An 18,598-nucleotide genomic window follows, 5' to 3' on the forward strand; every position below is an offset into this window, starting at 1 on the left:
AATATTGGCTGTGATACCTAGAATGATATATTAGGTTAATCTCTAGATTACATTTTACCGTTTTCCCGGTTTTATGGTTATTTTCTACATAAGCATAATTATTTTTGTTAATGCCAACAATTTTATGTAATACATATAGCAAATGCTACTGATTGTCAGTGCTGCCAATAATTAGGCAGCCGAGGCATTTATTTACCTTTAGTGATTGGCACCTTTAATTTCAGGAATAAAAAAATGTCTAAAGCAAATATACAAACAAATATAATAAAGAAATTCTTCAAGAAGCTTTGCGGGAAGGCGACGGCAGCAGTTAAATATGAAACATCCAGAGCTACTCTGCGATTTAGACTAAGCGAAAAATTTAAAAAAGTAGCACATGGTCCAAATACTTAAGTATTTCAGAAGAAACTGTATTAGAAAAATGGGTAGTAGATTGTCACAGAAAAGGGTTTCCTAAAAGAAAAGAGAACATACAAGCTTCTGTTAAGTCATTTTTGTATCAGAACCCCTGACCAAATCCATTTAAAAACAAACTTCCTGGGGATCATCAGTATCAGGAAAAAATGAAAAGGAGCGAACAAAGTTAGAAAATAAAGCAAAACGATTTCTGAAAAAAAAAAATAAAATTCCTTGAAAGGAAAAAGGGTTAAACGAAATACTAAGATTAAGGTACTCAAAGAAACATCTTTATTTCAACAGAAATTTAGTATTTTAGAGGACTTACAACTAAACAAGCTTTTAACTAAAGAAGATGATCGACAGCCCCATGAAATGTATGCAATATTATAGCAAATGCTACTGATTGGCACTGCTGCCAATAATTAGGCAGCCGAGGCATTCATTTACCTTTAGTGATTGGCATCTTTAATTTCAGGAATAAAAAAATGTCTAAAGCAAATTTACAAAAAAATATAATAAATAAATTCTTCAAGAAGCTTTACGGGAAGGCGACGGCAGCAGTTAAATATGGAACATCCAGAGCTACTCTGCAATTTAGACTAAGCGAAAAATTTAAAAAAGTAGCACATGGTCCAAATACTTATTTAAGTAATTCAGAAGAAACTGTATTAGAAAAATGGGTAGTAGATTGTCACAGAAAAGGGTTTCCTAAAAGAAAAGAGGACATCCAAGCTTCTGTTAAGTCATTTTTGTATCAGAACCCCTGACCAAATCCATTTAAAAACAAACTTTCTGGGGATCATCGGTATCAATCGTTTTTAAGAAGTTACCCTAATTTAACAAATAGAATTCCTGAAGCTGTAAACAATGCCAGTGGAAACGTGTCAGAAAATGATATCGGAAAGTGGTTTAATAATATACAAGAATATTTAATGAAAAAGAACTATTTTTACATTCTTTTTGATCCTACCAGAGTTTACAATGGAGATGAAACTTATTTTACCCTTCGTCTGAAAGAAGATAGGATTCTTGCACCAAAAAGTTCCAAAAATGTTTATCAGATAGAGTAAGGCCCATCGAAAATAAATATTACCGAAATAATGTTAGTGGCATTATATACAAATGCCACTAGAATTTTCCTTGCCGAGTAATTTATTAAACTGTTTGCTTCACAAGTTTTAGGAAGCACAGTGGGAAAAATTTGAATTCGGTTTCGCCAGGTAGAAATCGTTTGATTTCTCTTTTTGTTTTTAGATGGCGTAGTAATGTCCGTATATAGTTATTTTGATAACTATTGTCTAGGACGGGAAAGATTATTGTTTTGGTTCAGAGTCCACCGCTCTGAGGAGACCTAAAGAGGTCGAAATACGTATAAGCGGCTGTCGCTGCCCTGTATCAAAACAAAAATCTAATACCGTCATTATGTTTTATTACTTTACTTTGGTTGGAGTACCAGAAACTGAATTCACTACGAATTTTGACCATGATAAACGGCATGGGGAATGCAATTTTAGATTCCCTTGCCGAGTAATTTATCAAGCTGTTTGCTTCGAAAGTTTTAGGAAGCACAGTGGGAAACATTTGAATTCGGTTTCGCCAGGTAGAAATCGTTTGATTTATCTTTTTGCCACTAGAATTCTTTAACCCGCCGACGTCTCTAGTTTCAAGTCACTTAAAAATACGTGGAAAAGAGCTTTGTTGAATTGGAAAAGACAAAATCCATTTGAACTACTAAGTAAGAGTAACTTTGCTCCAATTTTAAAAAAAGTGGTTTTAGAGTGAGTGGTCTCTGTTCTTGAAACGCGGATACTATTGACTACAGCAAATGCCTAGTAAAAAATATACCATAGATAAATTTGGCAAAACCACAACAGAATCTATCAATTTGACCGATTTTTGCAACATATGCGATGAAGATACTTTGCAACTTTTAAAAGAAGCCAGAAACAATGGAAACTCTGATAACATTAGCAAAAGTTTTAGGGTACTACTTAATCTATTTAACATTTTACATCCAAATAATCCAAAAATAATGAAGAAGGCGATAATTCAAAAATTGTAATAGATGAAATGTTTTTGGAAGATATTTCTGATATTTCTGTCTTATGTTCTGTATTCTACGATATAGAATCTGTACCTGTTGTTCTTTTGGAAGAAGTTTCTCAACAAAATACAAAAGTTTAGCACTTTACTCAGAAAATACTCAAGAAATAATCACAGGATCCACTGCCATTTCAACTTTTGATTCAGTTCCCTCCACTAGTCAAAACTCTATAAATAAGAGCAGTAACATGGAAGATTGTTTGCCTTGGGCCAAAAATCCCGAACGTAAGGGAATACGTAATACACAAAGATCTAGTTTTGTAATTTGTTCTTTGGTTTTTTGGTTTATAAAAGATAACTAGAAGAAAAGGAAAGCGAAAAAAATGAAATGGAGCGAACAAAGTTAGAAAATAAAGCAAAACGATTTCTGAAAAATAAAAGAAAATTCCTTGAAAGGAAAAAGGGTTAAATGAAATACTAAGATTAAAGTACTCAAAGAAATATCTTTATTTCAACAGAAGTTTAGTATTTTAGAGGACTTACAAGTAAACAAGCTTTTAAATAAAGAAGATGATCGACAGCCCCATTAAAAAAAGATGGAAATAGGTCAATTCCAAAGGCATGTTAGAAATTTGTCAGTTTTGGGACCTAATCCAGATGTTCCAGAACTCTGTTCACCCCCTAAAAATAATATTTTTATGAATAAGGGTATATGCTTTACATGAACTGGAAATTTTTCCCTGATTAGGTTTGGAGTTAAATGCCAGAAGTATACCAGAACGTTTCAGAAGGTACGTTTTGATAAATATGATTTATATAAAGAATATTTTGTTTGTAAAACTGAATCAACTTGTGTAAAGAATATTGTTTTAGTAAAATTTGTTTTTAAAAAATATATAAATAAATACTTTATATAAATAGACACTTTGTTTTTACGTAAGTACTTATGTTTTAGTTTTGTTTTCAATTCTCAATCAATATTTTGATATAAAAATTATGCCAATTGCTGGGTGCCCATGATTGAGTACACTGCCAATTACTACATGCCAATAACTAAGGAAATGTGTATAATCTCTAAAATAACCTATTTTTGCATTATTTTCCTCAATATTTATAAAAAAATGAAATTTAATTTGTGTTCAGCAATAATAGCAAATTATAAAAAAATTCAAAATATCCCCCTATTATGATACCCATATTAGCAAATCTTTTCCTTAAAACGTCTTAAAGTGCCAATAACTGGGTGGTTTACCCTATTTCTATTTCTTTTTTTTGTGACTATTTATATTTATTCAAATCGTCTCGTTAAACAGAAACACAGAGGAGCCTGTATTTATTACGAATATTGTTGTTAAAAGTAAATTATTGACGAAATTTTTCTGCAGGTGGATGTTTTCCAAAGTTGTCTCGTTCTGCAACGTGTTTCGAATACCTTAATTCTTCAATACCCTTCCAGATTAAATCAAAATATTTTTTCAACATCAACTGCTTTTTTTGTATTACTTGTAAACTACATTTTTTTATTATACCAGGACGAAACTGGCCCAAATTTCTATTCTTTTATGTGACTATATTTATTCATATCATGTGGATAAACAAGAAAACAGAAGAACCTGTTTATTTTACTAATATTGTTGTTGAAAGTAAACTAATTATTTAAAATACTACTACTTAATATGAAAGCACGTCCGCTTGACTTCAAACGAGCGCCCAAGGTATGGGAATGACATCCAATGGTGGATAAAGAGATTAGAAGAAAATAAAAGCTCCGCCACTGATCTTTACAAACTGTTTATTGTTTAAATCATAAACAGTTTTTATGAGATTTCTAGAAGTGTACCTAATTTTGATATAGCCCTTGTTTAATGTAGTGTATAAATATTGTTAAAATTGTTTATTTATTATATTTATTCATATTTCTTTACCCTTTTAGAGATAATTATTGATTTAAAAAAATATATAAATCAATTTAAATTTGTATCAAAGATGCATAGATTTAAAAGGTTAAACAAAATCTGTAACCAAATTATATCGGACCACGATCGTCTCTACGGTCCCACAGTGTCTAAGAAAATATATTCTGCAAGTTAATCGCCGGGACTGATTCGATATCCCAGCACATGCAAACGTTTTGAGAACAAACACAACATATCGCAAATATTGATTCACATTCGCATTGTTCAAAGATTCATGCATTTTTCATAGAAGCTTCCGTTTCTTTTTTCACTTTGTTTCAAAGTTAATCTATTCCGAAAAGGGTACACTCAAAGAATGACAAAGCTGCACCAAGATGCCAAAAGAAAGCTATTGTAAAACGGCGTTGGATCTTCATAAACGTCTTAAGAAAATGATTTATTATATCGGGTTTTTGGAAACTGGAAAGTAATGGATATTTTTATTATACTGACGAGGCTATTATAGAGTCACAATATAGGGCAATATAATCAATCATTCCAAAATTTGGAAAGTCGGTGTACAGTGGCATCTTAGCATTATGCCAAGTCAAATGGGAGAGACTTATTGACTTTTTCATTTTTTCTTCATCTCGTCTGGGTCCCGGCTGGTTGATTGATTGTTGTTTTTCTATTGATTAAAGTCTTAATTTAGTCTTCGGCATTTTTTATTTGTTTGTCTTACAAAGTTGCAAACAATATTTCGTTCGAAAGATAGGGAATTCAAAAAATAAAAAAATAACTATAAAATTATGGCAGTATCCAATCAACCGTTTTTATGTGCGTATATAGGGTGATTTTTTTTGTAACGGAATACAGCTCAAATAAAAAAATTTCACTAATAAAACTGATTAAATTACAACAAAAAATAAAAGTAAAAGCTTATAATAACAGAATAAAACTGATACTGGTTACAAACAAGAAAATTAAGTGTTTAGTTTTGTGACAATATAATATAAATAACTTTTACCTAACGTATGGTCCTAAAGTTTTGGGAAAAATTTCAAAAGCATATAACTCTGACCACAATAATCTTATATTTTTATTAAATTATTCAACAATTTAACTTAACTATTCTCATTATAAATAAATATTCAAATGACAGATAAGGGACCCTTATTTTCGATTTGCCTAATAAATCCCCTGACACGTTGCATCATCCTTTGGACGACCTCGGCGTAAATTTCCCTAATTTTTGTATATATGCGGCGTCTTAACTGTTCCTGATTTTGTGCTTCCCATCCGTTATTATATACTATCCGACTTAGTATTGCCCAGAACTCTTCAATTGGACGAGTTGAGGTAGGTTGGGAGTATTGTCTGCTTTCGGTACAAAGGTAATGTTGTTAGTTTCGTACCAGTCCCTTGTGATCCTCGCTTAATGACATGAAGCAAGATCTGGCCAAAAGACTATTTGATCATTTGCATGATGTGTGTTCACAAACTGAAGCAATTTAGAGAGATGTCTTTGAATATAAATATTTGCGTTTAAGGCTTCGCCTCGAACAACACCAATGTAGGGCTGTGAGATAAAGCCAAAGCCAGCCTCAGAAATTGCACACCATACCAAAATTTTGTCCTCAAATTTTTTCTTACTTTTGAATTTTATTTCATCAGGTACATTTTCGTAATCGTTCGTGTAAAACTCATCGTTACCCTTCATCTCAGAGTTGGACAAAGTAAAATATTTTTCATCGTCCATCACGATCAACTTGTTGACGAAATTCACTCGCCTTAACGCGCGGCAACATCTCGGAATTCTCTCTAATTGATCCTCTGTGCATTTTGGAGCTTTTCTTTTTTTCCGGTAGATAATATTGTTACTCGATAGGGTCCTGTATACTGTAGTCTTTCCAACATGAAATCTTCTGGCCAGTTTTCGCTGTGAGACCCCAATTTTGTTTTTAGCTGCTTCAATCAGTCTTGCCTCTCTTATATGGTTCAAAATCCGCGGTCGGCCACTTTTACGCAAGTTAACACATGGTATCCCTTCTTAACATTCTCTGATTGTGCGATAAATTGTCGATTTGATTATGTTTTGATCTCGATAAATATTAACAATATCTCATTTCGACATTCGCCCAACCATATTATAAACACCTCGACGAATACCAATTTTATAAGACATTTTGCAGAGCACAAACCAAAATATTCTGCTTTGTTTATTAAATGTCAATAACTGATGACATTTCAAATCCATGGCCTTCTTTGTTAAATGCATTTTGCTTCTCAATCAGACCAGGTGAAATTTTTCCCAAAACTTTGAGACCATACGTTAGCTATAAAGTTAAGCCGATAGTCAATGACGAACTCTCGTAAACTTTTTGTACATGCAGTGCCCACAGAGAGCACTTTGAATCTACACTTATTATTTGTTAACAAAAATTACAGACATTGAATAAACAACGGCGGATCAGCTTTACAATAAAAATAACAACTTGGTATATCATAAGCAACAAACATTGAAGAAAAAGGCATATATGGGCAAAGATTTTTATTAAAAAAGGCAGAAATCTTAACATAGGCAATAACATGCAAATAACTTTTTGTTTGAGAGTTTAGCCCTGATAGCAATAAATTATACCACGTTTTCCATGGTTAATTCCGAAATATAAAAGTTTTATATATATAATGGCTATACACCTCAGCCTGGGGTTAAACCGCAAATGCTTTCTAGATCATTCCCTTTGGTTCATGTTATCTTCTTGACGATATCTCTAAATGTTTTCCTGTCTCTAGTTTTTCCTTTCTATTCTCTGACTCCCATTCTTTGGAGGTCTTCGTCCACTTCTTGCAGCCACTTTGATCTTGGTCTTTCCCTTCTCTTTCTTTCTTCTGGACTTCATTCTATCATTGCATATGTCACTGCTTCATCTCCTGCTCACCAAATATGACCCAACTATCTGCATTGCTTTATTTTAGTCGCGATGTCTTCCTTAAGTTCTTCCTTAATCTCTGCATTTGTGTTGCTTCTATATTTATTTTGCTCTGTTCTGATTGGATCCAGTATAGTTTCTCCTGCATATAATAATATTGGCCTAATTATGTTGTTATAAATGTTCATCTTAGTTTTCTTAGTCAGTGTTTTGCTTTTAAGTAATTTTTTGTCTGCAAAATAAACTTTATTCGCTGTTAATATTTTTTCTTTTATTTCGGACTTCTTTTCTCCTGTTTTGCTTATTGTAACTCCTAGGTATTTGAAGTATTCTACTTCTTCAAACTCAGAACTTCCTATTTTGATTTTTTCATTCATTGGCTTTTTCCACTAACCTTAATATTTTTGTCTTTTCTTGATTTATTCCTAGTCCCATTACCTCCTCTTTCTCTTTTATTTATTCTGGTATTTCTTTCATTATTTTCCTGTTCTTTTCCAAAATAGCAATTTCGTCTGCATATGCAATTATTTGACCACGTCTTGTTCTTAGATTTCCTTTATTTACATTTCGTAGTACATATGTATTGTAAGGCTAGATTAAATTGTGTTGTTGATAAGGCATCTTCTTATTTCATCCCTTTATTTATACTGAATTCCTATGTCTCGCCTGTGAGTTTTTTAAGTGCTATTATTAATCCTCGCCTTTTAATTGAATCAAATGCCTGTTTGAAGTCTATGAATAACATTTCCAATTCTAATTTATATTCGTCTGCTTTTTCCATTATTTGTTTTATTGCGTGTATTCATTTCTCATCTTTCTGCTTTGAATCCATATTGGTACTGTCCCACTGTCTTCTTTGTGATCTTTGGTAACCTCTTTTTTATTATTGATGTCAATATTTTATATGTTGTATTTAGTAACATTATTTCTCTATAATTTTCGCAAATTAGTTGGTCTCCCTTTTTATGTATTTTTATGATCTGCCCTACCTCTCAGTCCTCTGGCATTTTCTCTTATTTCCATATATTTTTCAATAGTGCTAGGATTTTTTTCTTTCAGCTTCCTTTCTTTGTATTTTATTAGTTTCATATTAATTCCTTCTTTTCTAGGGGCTTTTCCATTTTTGCTTCTCTGTATTACTTTCTCCAATTCCTCTAATGTTGGTTCTTTAGAAATTTCAATGTCTACTTCTTCTACACGTCTACTTTATCTGCTTCTTCTTCGTGCACCGTTTTCTCCTCGTTATTTATTTCTTCTCCTGTTGTTTCCTTCGTCAAGATCTCTCTATAGTAATCCCTCTATACTTGCTTGTATTCTTGATCCTCTATTATCACTGTCCCCTCTTTATTTTTGATTCTGTTTGTTTTGCCTTTGTATTTTTAGTTTTGTTCTTTAATCTGTGTGTAAAAATTTTTCGTATTCCTGTTTTTTCTTTTCCGCTCTCCTGCCATTTTTTCATCCAACCATCTTTTATTTTATCTTATCACTTTCTAAGCATTCTTTCTACATTTTTTTATATTCTGCTCTGTCTTCCTTTTTATCTGCTTAGCTTTTACCTACCTGCATATTTGCACCTTCTTCTATTGAGTTTTTGATCATCTCCCATTCTGTGTTTATACCTTCTGCTTTATATTTCTTCTCTTTTATTTGAACTGTTACTGCTTCTTCATATCTTTTTCTTACTTCTTCATTACTTATTTGATTGACATTCTACTTTTTATGTTGATTTTTCTGTTTTTTTTTTCATATATAAACGGTTTAATAGGTAAAAACAGACCAAAATTTATTATTTTATATTTATATTACAAATTTAACTGAAATAGTGTTGACAATATTATTTTAAGTAAGTAGCACTTTATTTTATAATATTTTTGCGATAACAACAAAATAACCTACAAATAATACCTACCTAAAGAGATAAGAGAAATTCCATTTGGGTCTTGACCAGTTTTTGAACCGACCACAGGACCTGTTCAATTCGAATCAAGAAAATGCGTAAAACGAACTCAAACAGTAATAATTCTACTAAAACTTTACTTCACATACCTACTCAGATGCCGTAAATTATTTTAAACATACTACAAAAGAACGAGACCGTTATATACTTGGGAATGCACATCCCACCCACTCTTAAACCCTACTCTTATCATTTATCACCCAAAACCCCGCAGCAAAGAATGCTGCGATGCTACGTCTTCTCTGTGCTTTTTTATGGTGTTGAATCGTGGACCTTGAACGAAGATATGTGCAGAAAACTGGATACATTTGAGATGTGGCTATATCGGAGAATGCTTAAGATCCCGTGGACTGACCGAGTCACAAATGAGAAGGTCCTCAGAAGAATGGATAAGAACCGAGAGGTACCAACCACCATCAAATCTCGAAAGTTACAGTTCTTCGGAAATATTATGCGAAATGAATCTAGGTATGCTCTCCTTCAAGCCATCCTGCAAGGAAAAATATTTGGAAAACGAGGTCCAGGAAGAAGAAGAACATCTTGGTTAGAGAACCTCAGAATCTGGTTCAATACAACATCTGTGCAGCTTTTCCGCGCTGCTGCAGATAAGATAAAGATTGCCATGATGATCGCCAACATTCGTAACGGATAGGCACATCAAGAAGAAGAACATCAATTTTGTCGTGCACATAATTTGGCATTTCGGGACCAATTTTTCCAGCAGGAAGGGGGAACTTGCCATACTGCTGTCGCAGTACGTCAATTTCTTCAGGGATATTTTCCAAAAAAATTCATTTCACGATTTACTGACTTACCCTATCCTGAACATTCTCCAGACCCAACATCTCCAGACGCATACATTTGGGCATGGCTAAAACTGCCATTTTTAAACGGGCATCACAAACCATTAATGAGTTAAAGATTGCCGTCAGAGTCTTCTTTGCGGAATTGACACAACCTTTATTCCATAACATTACAAGAAATCTGGAATATCGGTATGAAGTCTGTCTTGAGAAAGAAGGAGCTCATTTAGAAGATGTTAAAAAAGATGTAAAAAATAAGTACAAGTTCAGTACTGTCCATTCCTGACTCTTTTAACATAATAAATAATAATAATTATGAATCGCTTTTTTACTCTAAATGCAACGGTGTATCACAATGAGGGTGTTAACGTTAATAAATACGCTAAATTTTTAATTAAATGGAGCATTTGTCATAGACAAATTAACCTGAAAGTAGCATATTTTTATAGTTTTACAAATTCACAAGAAAAGCAAAAGGTTTTTACGTAAAAACGATTTGTATAAATCCTCCTTAAAGACGCACCTTTTTCTTTACGTTGATATCCTTACCTTGCAAGAAACCATCGATTTATTTTAGATCCAAAAATTTCCTTGCTAAATAAAGATTTTCACCCCTTTTCAGATTTTCATTTGTAATTACTGTACCAAATAATTGTTTATTTATGATAATAATATAAATGTAATTCATTTCTCTCTACGTAACGCCCCTGAGGCTCTGATAAGTCGCTATCTGCATGCCAGGGCTTCCCAATTTCCTAATTATTAGTTGGACTGGAGACGTTGTCACCGTTCCATGTAATTTACTTTTGTCCCAGTTGTCTCCCAAACTATGGCTATTCCAACTTAGGTATTAGTAATGTTCCTTGAACTGGAACTAAATGAAATGCATGCCTCGCCATTGCAGTTCCCTTCTAATGGACATCGAAATCAAAACGACCACTTTCAATGTAAATTGGAATAATTTAGGCCCTTTTCAATGAGTAGATGTTAAATTAACTATTGAGCCGTAGCGAAATGCAATGTTCATTGAAATATCTCGGGTCTTATCAAAATATGTTGCTTGTGTTCGTCTTGCTACTAACTTAAAAATACTATTTGGTAATAATCATGTAAAAATAATAAAAATGCAATATAAACGGATTTTACAAATAAGATATATTGAAAATAGACATGTATAGGTAATCTACAGTGCGGGTCTAAAGTGTCTCTTTCCCCCAACAACCTATTTTCTAAACCATAAAACTATTAAATAAATACATTTTTCAGTAATTAAACTAAGGCATCTGTTCAAATTTTTACGATGTTTTAGTAACGTATATCAAGCGTATATCCCACTTTCGGCCGGTTTCACAAAGTAAAGTTACTTTGCGGTTGAGAGATAACCAGCGGTTACCCTGAAATATAGGTTTCACAATATAAGGTCAACAGCTCCGGTTGTGGTTAACCTACAAATTTTTTTAACCCAAAGTAAAAACGTTACGCTACATGATGAAGAAACTACAAGAAGAATATACCAAGGCTGGCCTAGATAGTAACCTTGCGAAAACAGAGTACCTATCTACAAGTCAAGAAGACATAGAAGATCTACAGATTGATGACAACGTAACAATCAAAGGAAAGAATAAATTCAAATACCTGGGGTTTATAATCACGAAAAAGGCAACAACAGAGTAAGAAATTACACAAAGATTAGGACAAACAAGAACAGCAATCCGACAACTTAACTCAGTATGGTGGGATAGACACCTAAATATGAAGACAAAAACGCAGATTTATAAAACATTCGTGCGAAGTATTATGACATACGGGGCTGAAAATTGGATCATAAACAAGAAAAACAGCAGTAAGATAGTAGCAACAGAGATGGAATGCCTGCGAAGATGCTGCAGAGTAACAAGAATGGATAGGAGAAGTAATGACGAAATAAAGCAAAGAACATCAATAGAAACAGACATACTAACATATATAGAACAAAAAAGATTAAAGTGGTATGGACATGTAAGAAGAACTAGCGACAGCAGATGGATAAAGAGAATAACCGAATGGAGCCCCATAGGAAGGAGGAAAAGAGGACGACCCCGAAAATCCTGGAGGAACGAAGTAGACGACGCCATGATTAAGATAGGCCTAAACGATGGAGAATGGAACAACAGAGAGAGATGGAAACGGTTGAGCGCGGGAAGGCAGTGAATACTGTAGAATCCCTAAATATATATATATATATATATATATATATATATATATATATATATATATATATATAAAAACGTTGGTTTAGAGCATGGATGCACAGACCGCGGCCCACGGGCCGCATGCGGCCCGCCGGCCGAATACTGGTGGCCCGCCGACAGCAAAAATAATACTCTTGTACATTCGAAAACTATTGAATTCTATTCCAGAATAAAACCAAAAAAAAATATGTTCGAAAAGTAATTTGAATCTCGCGCGCGCGAGATGCACAGAGTACAGTTACACGTCGATTTACTATTCCAGTGTTAACCCGTCAAGTGCCGTGTATAATTGTGTTGTGAAATCGTAAGTAAAACTCTGTTATTAATAAGTGTTTCCCTACCTATTTAATCAAATTTAGCTTTAATGTTGGCCAAATATTTAAATAAAACAAAGAAATTACTATTTTTATCAGAATTTCTCTAATTGTAATAATTACGTCATTATTTCGGATATAAAATCTGTATAAAAATCTTAAAATTTCTTAGGAATAATATTCAATCAATTATTTCTGATAATTTAAAAAAGGATGGGTAATTCAAGTAGGTCCTGTAATTGTTTTCAGGTGCTGTGTTAATCCTAGCCAGGATTAGAACGCAACATGGAGAAGCCAGGACCTAGTAAAAAACGTAAGGTTAAAGATGAAAATCGGCAGTTTCAAGAAATTTGGACTGAGAAATACTTTTTTGTATCATCGCATAACAAAGTCGTTTGTTTAATTTGCAAGAATTTTGTTGCGATTGTAAAGGAATATAATGTAAAAAGGCACTATGAAACGCAGCATCCTTCTTTTACCAAGTTTACAGGCGAATTAAGAAAGCAAAAAATGTTGTCTTTAAAACGGGAGCTTATTGGTCAGCAAGCTATGTTTACAAAACCCATTCAAGATTCAGAAAGTTAGTTATGAAATTTCTCGAATGATAGCAAAGCGAAGTCGCCCCTTCAATGATGGCGATTTTGTAAAAGAATGCATAGAAATTGCCGCTAAGAAAATGTGTCCAGAAGCATCAAAAAAGTTTGAGAAAATTCAACTGAATCGTATGACTATCCAAAGACGAATAATATCTTTGTCAGGTAATATTGCGGAACAATTAATTGAAAAAACTAAGATCATTGAATTTTTTTTTATTAGCACTCGACGAATCCACTGATATTAGTTCCACAGCTCAACTTCTCATATTCATACGAGGTGTTACTCAAGATTTTGAAGTCTTAGAAGAGTTATTAGGAATGTGTTCATTGAAAGGTCAAACCAAAGGAGTTGATATACTCAATGTTCTTTTGGATGAGTGTTCAAAAACTGATTTGGACTTATCAAAATTATCGGGAGTTGCGACTGACGGTGCTCCTTCGATGATTGGTGTGAATTCCGGGCTAGTTACTTTGCTGAAAAAGCATATGCAAGAAAAAAACATAAACGCTGAAGATATTATGCAGTTTCACTGCATTATACACCAAGAAGCTCTCTGTTCTAAAAAAATTGAATTTCAAAATGTCGTGAAAGTGGTAGTTTCGATTGTAAATTTCATAAAATCAAGAGGAAACACAGACAATTCAAACAATTCCTTGATGACATCGAAAGCGAATACGGAGATTTACTGTATTATACAGAAGTAAGGTGGCTAATTCGTGGATTGACACTGGAACGATTTCTAAATTTAATAGAAAAAATTGGAATATTTCTGGCGGAAAAGCAAAGGGATGTCCCGGAACTTAAAAATCCTGATTGGTTGTGTGATTTGGCTTTTTTAGTTGACATTACAAATCATTTGAATGTCTTGAACACACGGCTTCAAGGCAAAAATCAACTGATATCCCAGCTCTACGTTCATGTATTATCCTTTCAATGCAAGCTGACACTTTTCAGATCACAGTTGAATTCTGGAAATTACAATCATTTTCCGAATTATAAGAAAATGGCTGAAAAATTCAACAAAACTGCGATTAATTTCAGTTATGTAGAAAAGCTAGATATTTTGATTCAATCTTTTCAAGAAATATTTTTGGAGTTTAAAAAAGTGAAACCTCTGTTGGACATATTCAGCAATCCTTTTACGATTTCAGTTGAAAATGTGCCAGAGTCAATGCAGTTAGAAATTATCGACATTCAAAACGACCAAGATTTACGCAACAAATTCAACGAAGGAGACTTGCTGAACTTTTACCGCTGCATTGATAAAAATATGTACGAAGAGTTGCGCATAAACGCTCTGAATGTGCCAGCTTCTTTGGTTCTACCTATATATGTGAACAAACTTTTTCAATACTAAATAATAATAAAACAAAAAATCGAAACCGCCTTGCAAATGAAAGTTTGGAAGCAGTTTTACGTGTTGCTACAAGTAAATTTGAGCCAAATATAAAAAAGATTGTAAGCACTATGCAGTGTCACGCTTCAAATTAATAAATTATTTTTCAATTTTAATAAATTATTATCAATTCTTTATTGTCTTTAATAACCTATACTTCTGGCGGCCGGTCATCAGTTCATGATTTGCCCGAGTGGTCCCTAGTCTTAATAAGTCTGTGCATCCCTGGTTTAGAGCTTGACCAGGATATCCTAATCTAATTTCGAATTTCGTTTTGTTCACATTGACAGAGTGTAGACAGACACATAAATTATTCAATAATCAGATAGGATTTATATTATATAAATGCTTTTAGCAGTGATGAGGAAGCTGGCAGACTAAGAATCATTAGACACTGAACAAACCATTTTAAAGAACTAGACCATGAAGATTTTTTCTGTCGGTTTAGATTCTCAAAGAACACAGTTGAAAATATTTTGGAGCAAATTGAAGATACATCTGTGAAGATAGATCTCTTGAACATTTTTGTGGGTTCCATTTTATAATTTTAATTTTAACTTGGAAGAACCAACAACCATTACTTACAACAAACCACCACACTAGAACAGAACTTGATAATGAGAATAATATTGGTATATTATTTTCGATCTAACGTGACAAATGTGTCATAACTTATCTATACTGGTCAATGTCCATAATATTTACTAACAAGATTCCATAAAAATCTGATTAATGCCCATAATTTCCTACCAACATAAGAAAAATAAAACGAAACTCAAGGTTAAGTGACCATAACCGAATCTGTGACTGAAACGGTATCTGTCGATTAAACTAGGGGTAAAGGTTACTTAAATCCGAGGGTTAACCACTTATTGTGAAACTGGCCGTTTGTGTTTTTTTTTTAATCTCGTGTTTAATGTAATTACTTTTATTTATGTTTTTTTTTTCAGATGCCACGTAAGTAGTTAACTAAAATAGAAGCAACGAAAAGATGTTAAAAGCGGCTGTAAATGCGGTAAAAAATGGAGGAAGCTACAAAGCATCCGCTAGTCAGTTTGGAATAAGTGTCTTGACATTGAAGAAATTGTGCAGAAAAAACATAATATCTCTCCCAGGCTACAAGGTGCGCCAGGTTTTTTCACTTGACCAGGAAAAAGAACTTGGTATGTTTTCGAAAGATATGTCCAAGATGTATTACGGTCTTACTGTGGTGCAATTGCGCAAATTGGCATACTGCTATGCTGCAACAAATATAATATCATATCCCCCTGCCTGTCATTAAGGAGGCCAGAAGCTGCAAGTTTGGCACGAAGCTCAGGTTTTAATCGTCACACAGTGGGTACATTATTTAATCAATTAACAAATGTTTATACACGGTACCAGTTTCCTCCTGAATGTATATGGAATATTGACGAAAGTGGCCTCACTAAAGGGTCGAAGTAGGTGGGCGAAATTACATCTGCAGAACGAGGCCAACTGGTTACGGTGTGTGCTGGGTCATATGCCTCCTTACATAATGTTTCCCAGAAAAAACTGGAAGGACAGGTTTCTAAGCCATGCACATCCTGACAGCAATGCAACAACATATCCCAGTAGATGGATGACTTGCTCTGAGCCAGACGACTACGTTTTAGTCAAGTTTTGTACTAAAAGAACAATAAAGTTTTATGTTGGAAAAGTTTTGTGCCTGAAAGAAAATACATTGGAAGGTAAATTCTTAAGGCGGAAGGGACTAGAAGCAAGCTGTTTTACTTTTCCAACAGTAGAGGACGTCAGCAAAGTGGACCGGACAGACGTACAAAAGCTGCTGCAGCCGTCCGTCAGCAGAACGGCCAGGACTGCTGACATTACAAAATTTAACCATAGATTTGATGCTAATGTTTTCTAAATAATTGTTCTTTTTTGGCTCAATTTATTTTTGTATTTTATATTTTTATTTAATAAAGTAGGTAGTTTAATTTGTTTCATTGTTTAATTTAATTACCTTAATTGGCAATAATTACTTATGAAATGCGTCATAGGTGGGATACTTTATTCCAGATTTCAAGTAGCCCCCTCACGGGGATCAAGTATCCCTCATGGACAGGGGTTCTTGAACCGCACTAGCGTTTTACAAGATCTGATCTACCTTATTTGTTTAATGTTACCTGTTTAATGGAATTAAGAAAATAACTATTATGGTCTGAAATAATCTTTAAACACTAAAACAGGGATCAACCATCCCACCTCTTCCCTACATATCTAATATAGACGATTTTATCATTCTGCTTTATTTCGTCTTCAAACTTAACAAACTGTATTTAAACATAAATTTTTTCGTCTTTATAACAATACCGAGCAGATACCTTACCTTTAATTTGCATACAATGCATAGATAGCGGCGTCTTTAAAACAGATTAAAAAACTTAATTCTTTTTAAAATTAAACAGTTTCTGCTTTCACGTTTTGTTTCCAAATGGAAAGCTGGCACGAGATGTCGTCGTCACCTGCGAATAAAACCCGTAAATTTGGCTGAAAGGACGGTGTACAAGGCACAGATAAGACTCACCCAAGGTCCTCTCCGAGTTCAGCCATTAAAACTAGGATTACGAATAAAATGATAGCTATGCAGATGCAGATAAGGCGCGCATACAGTATGAAATAACATTTGTTTTACCTTTAATTTAGATAACATTCGGTAAAAGTGTATTATATTAATTCGTCAATCTTTTTCAATTTTTTTTGCCGACATCTTCGTACTATTTTTATCACAAAATCACTAATATTTTGATATATTCTTTTTCAGATAAAAGGTTTTTGTTTGCTTTTAATATACATAGATTAAATCTAATAACACACATTTATTAAAAATCTACAAGAACTGTCTGAAGACGATATCCTCTTGAAACGTTAGAACTGTGGCTTAATCAGGATAAATTCATTGGTAAATGGCTGACTAAAGCTATTATGACATAAAAATTCCGAGCCTACTTCTAAGCAGACAGGGCCAGGTCTATTTAACGTCCTGATGGCACCTTTGCTGGATCTAAAAAGAAAACGCTAGACGGCAATACACGTTATCAGAAATAAATGTTTTTTTTTATTAAAAGCTTTAAAGATATTTGTGTTAGTTCATTTTTTTAAAAACATTGTCGCATCAACCTTAAGGTTAAGGATATTAGCGACATCTATACATATAAATGAGATAATTTACTTACAAATATTGAATTTTGTTAAGTATATTAATGTCTTTAGGGAATTTTTCTATTTGTTCAATTTTAGATTTTTCTCCTAAGATTTAACTTGTTGATCCAATACTTACTTACTTTCCCTGTCCGGACCACCAACAGCTTTAAATTTTGTATTTCCAATGGTTGGCCACATAGATGGTCCTGCCATTCGCTAAAAATAGGTCTTCTTCTGAGCAGGTCTCTCTCATATCTGTGCATGATAGTGGATGGTGACTATTCTGAACTGCGCCAAAGTCGCAGGTATCGTCCTGCTGGTATCCTAATTTCTTTAGGTTACTAGCACAACGGGAAACGCCAGTTCTTAGTCGGTTTAGCGCTTTCCATGTGGCATACGGCAAATTGTGTCCAGCGGCGATTTTCTCTGAGGGGGCAAAATATGTTGTAGCTGACGCTTACCATAGGTGTATTTGACTCTTCGGGAAGAGATCGTGATTTTTTCAGAAAGCTTTTCCGAGATCTTAGTCTACTTGGCTGAACTTGGTGGTCATACAAGGTGTCGTTCCGTTTCCTGCTTCTTTCGTTCTATCGTGACCTGTCTTCTAATAGCAGGTGGAGCGATTCCAACTATGGGGTAGACCTCTTCAATAGGTGTCGGATTCAGGCAACCAGATATTATACGAACCATTTCATTAAACTCAACATCGACGTTTTTAGCGTGAGCAGAGTTTTCCCACACTGGTGCTCCAAACTCAGCGGCAGCTTACTTTTTTCTTGACATCTTGATAAGACAGAGTTCTATCCAGACGTCTCATTTTGTTCCAGCATCTAACCACTGCATTCCACCTCCAGTGTCGTTCGGG

At 33.8% G+C, this 18,598-nt stretch overlaps 1 protein-coding gene across 1 annotated transcript; it reads left to right on the forward strand.

Moving 5' to 3' along the window:
- The first annotated feature begins 13,251 nt into the window (after nucleotides 1-13,251).
- Nucleotides 13,252-17,357, forward strand: LOC140448705 (general transcription factor II-I repeat domain-containing protein 2-like). Its single transcript, XM_072541817.1, has 4 exons — nucleotides 13,252-13,333; nucleotides 13,392-13,872; nucleotides 14,127-14,444; nucleotides 17,354-17,357. The coding sequence occupies exons 1-4, from the start codon at nucleotides 13,252-13,254 to the stop codon at nucleotides 17,355-17,357; spliced, it is 885 nt and encodes a 294-aa protein (XP_072397918.1).
- Nucleotides 17,358-18,598: the final 1,241 nt, after the last annotated feature.

This window comes from Diabrotica undecimpunctata, chromosome 8, assembly GCF_040954645.1.
Source record: "Diabrotica undecimpunctata isolate CICGRU chromosome 8, icDiaUnde3, whole genome shotgun sequence".
NCBI classification, from domain to species: Eukaryota; Metazoa; Arthropoda; class Insecta; order Coleoptera; family Chrysomelidae; genus Diabrotica; species Diabrotica undecimpunctata.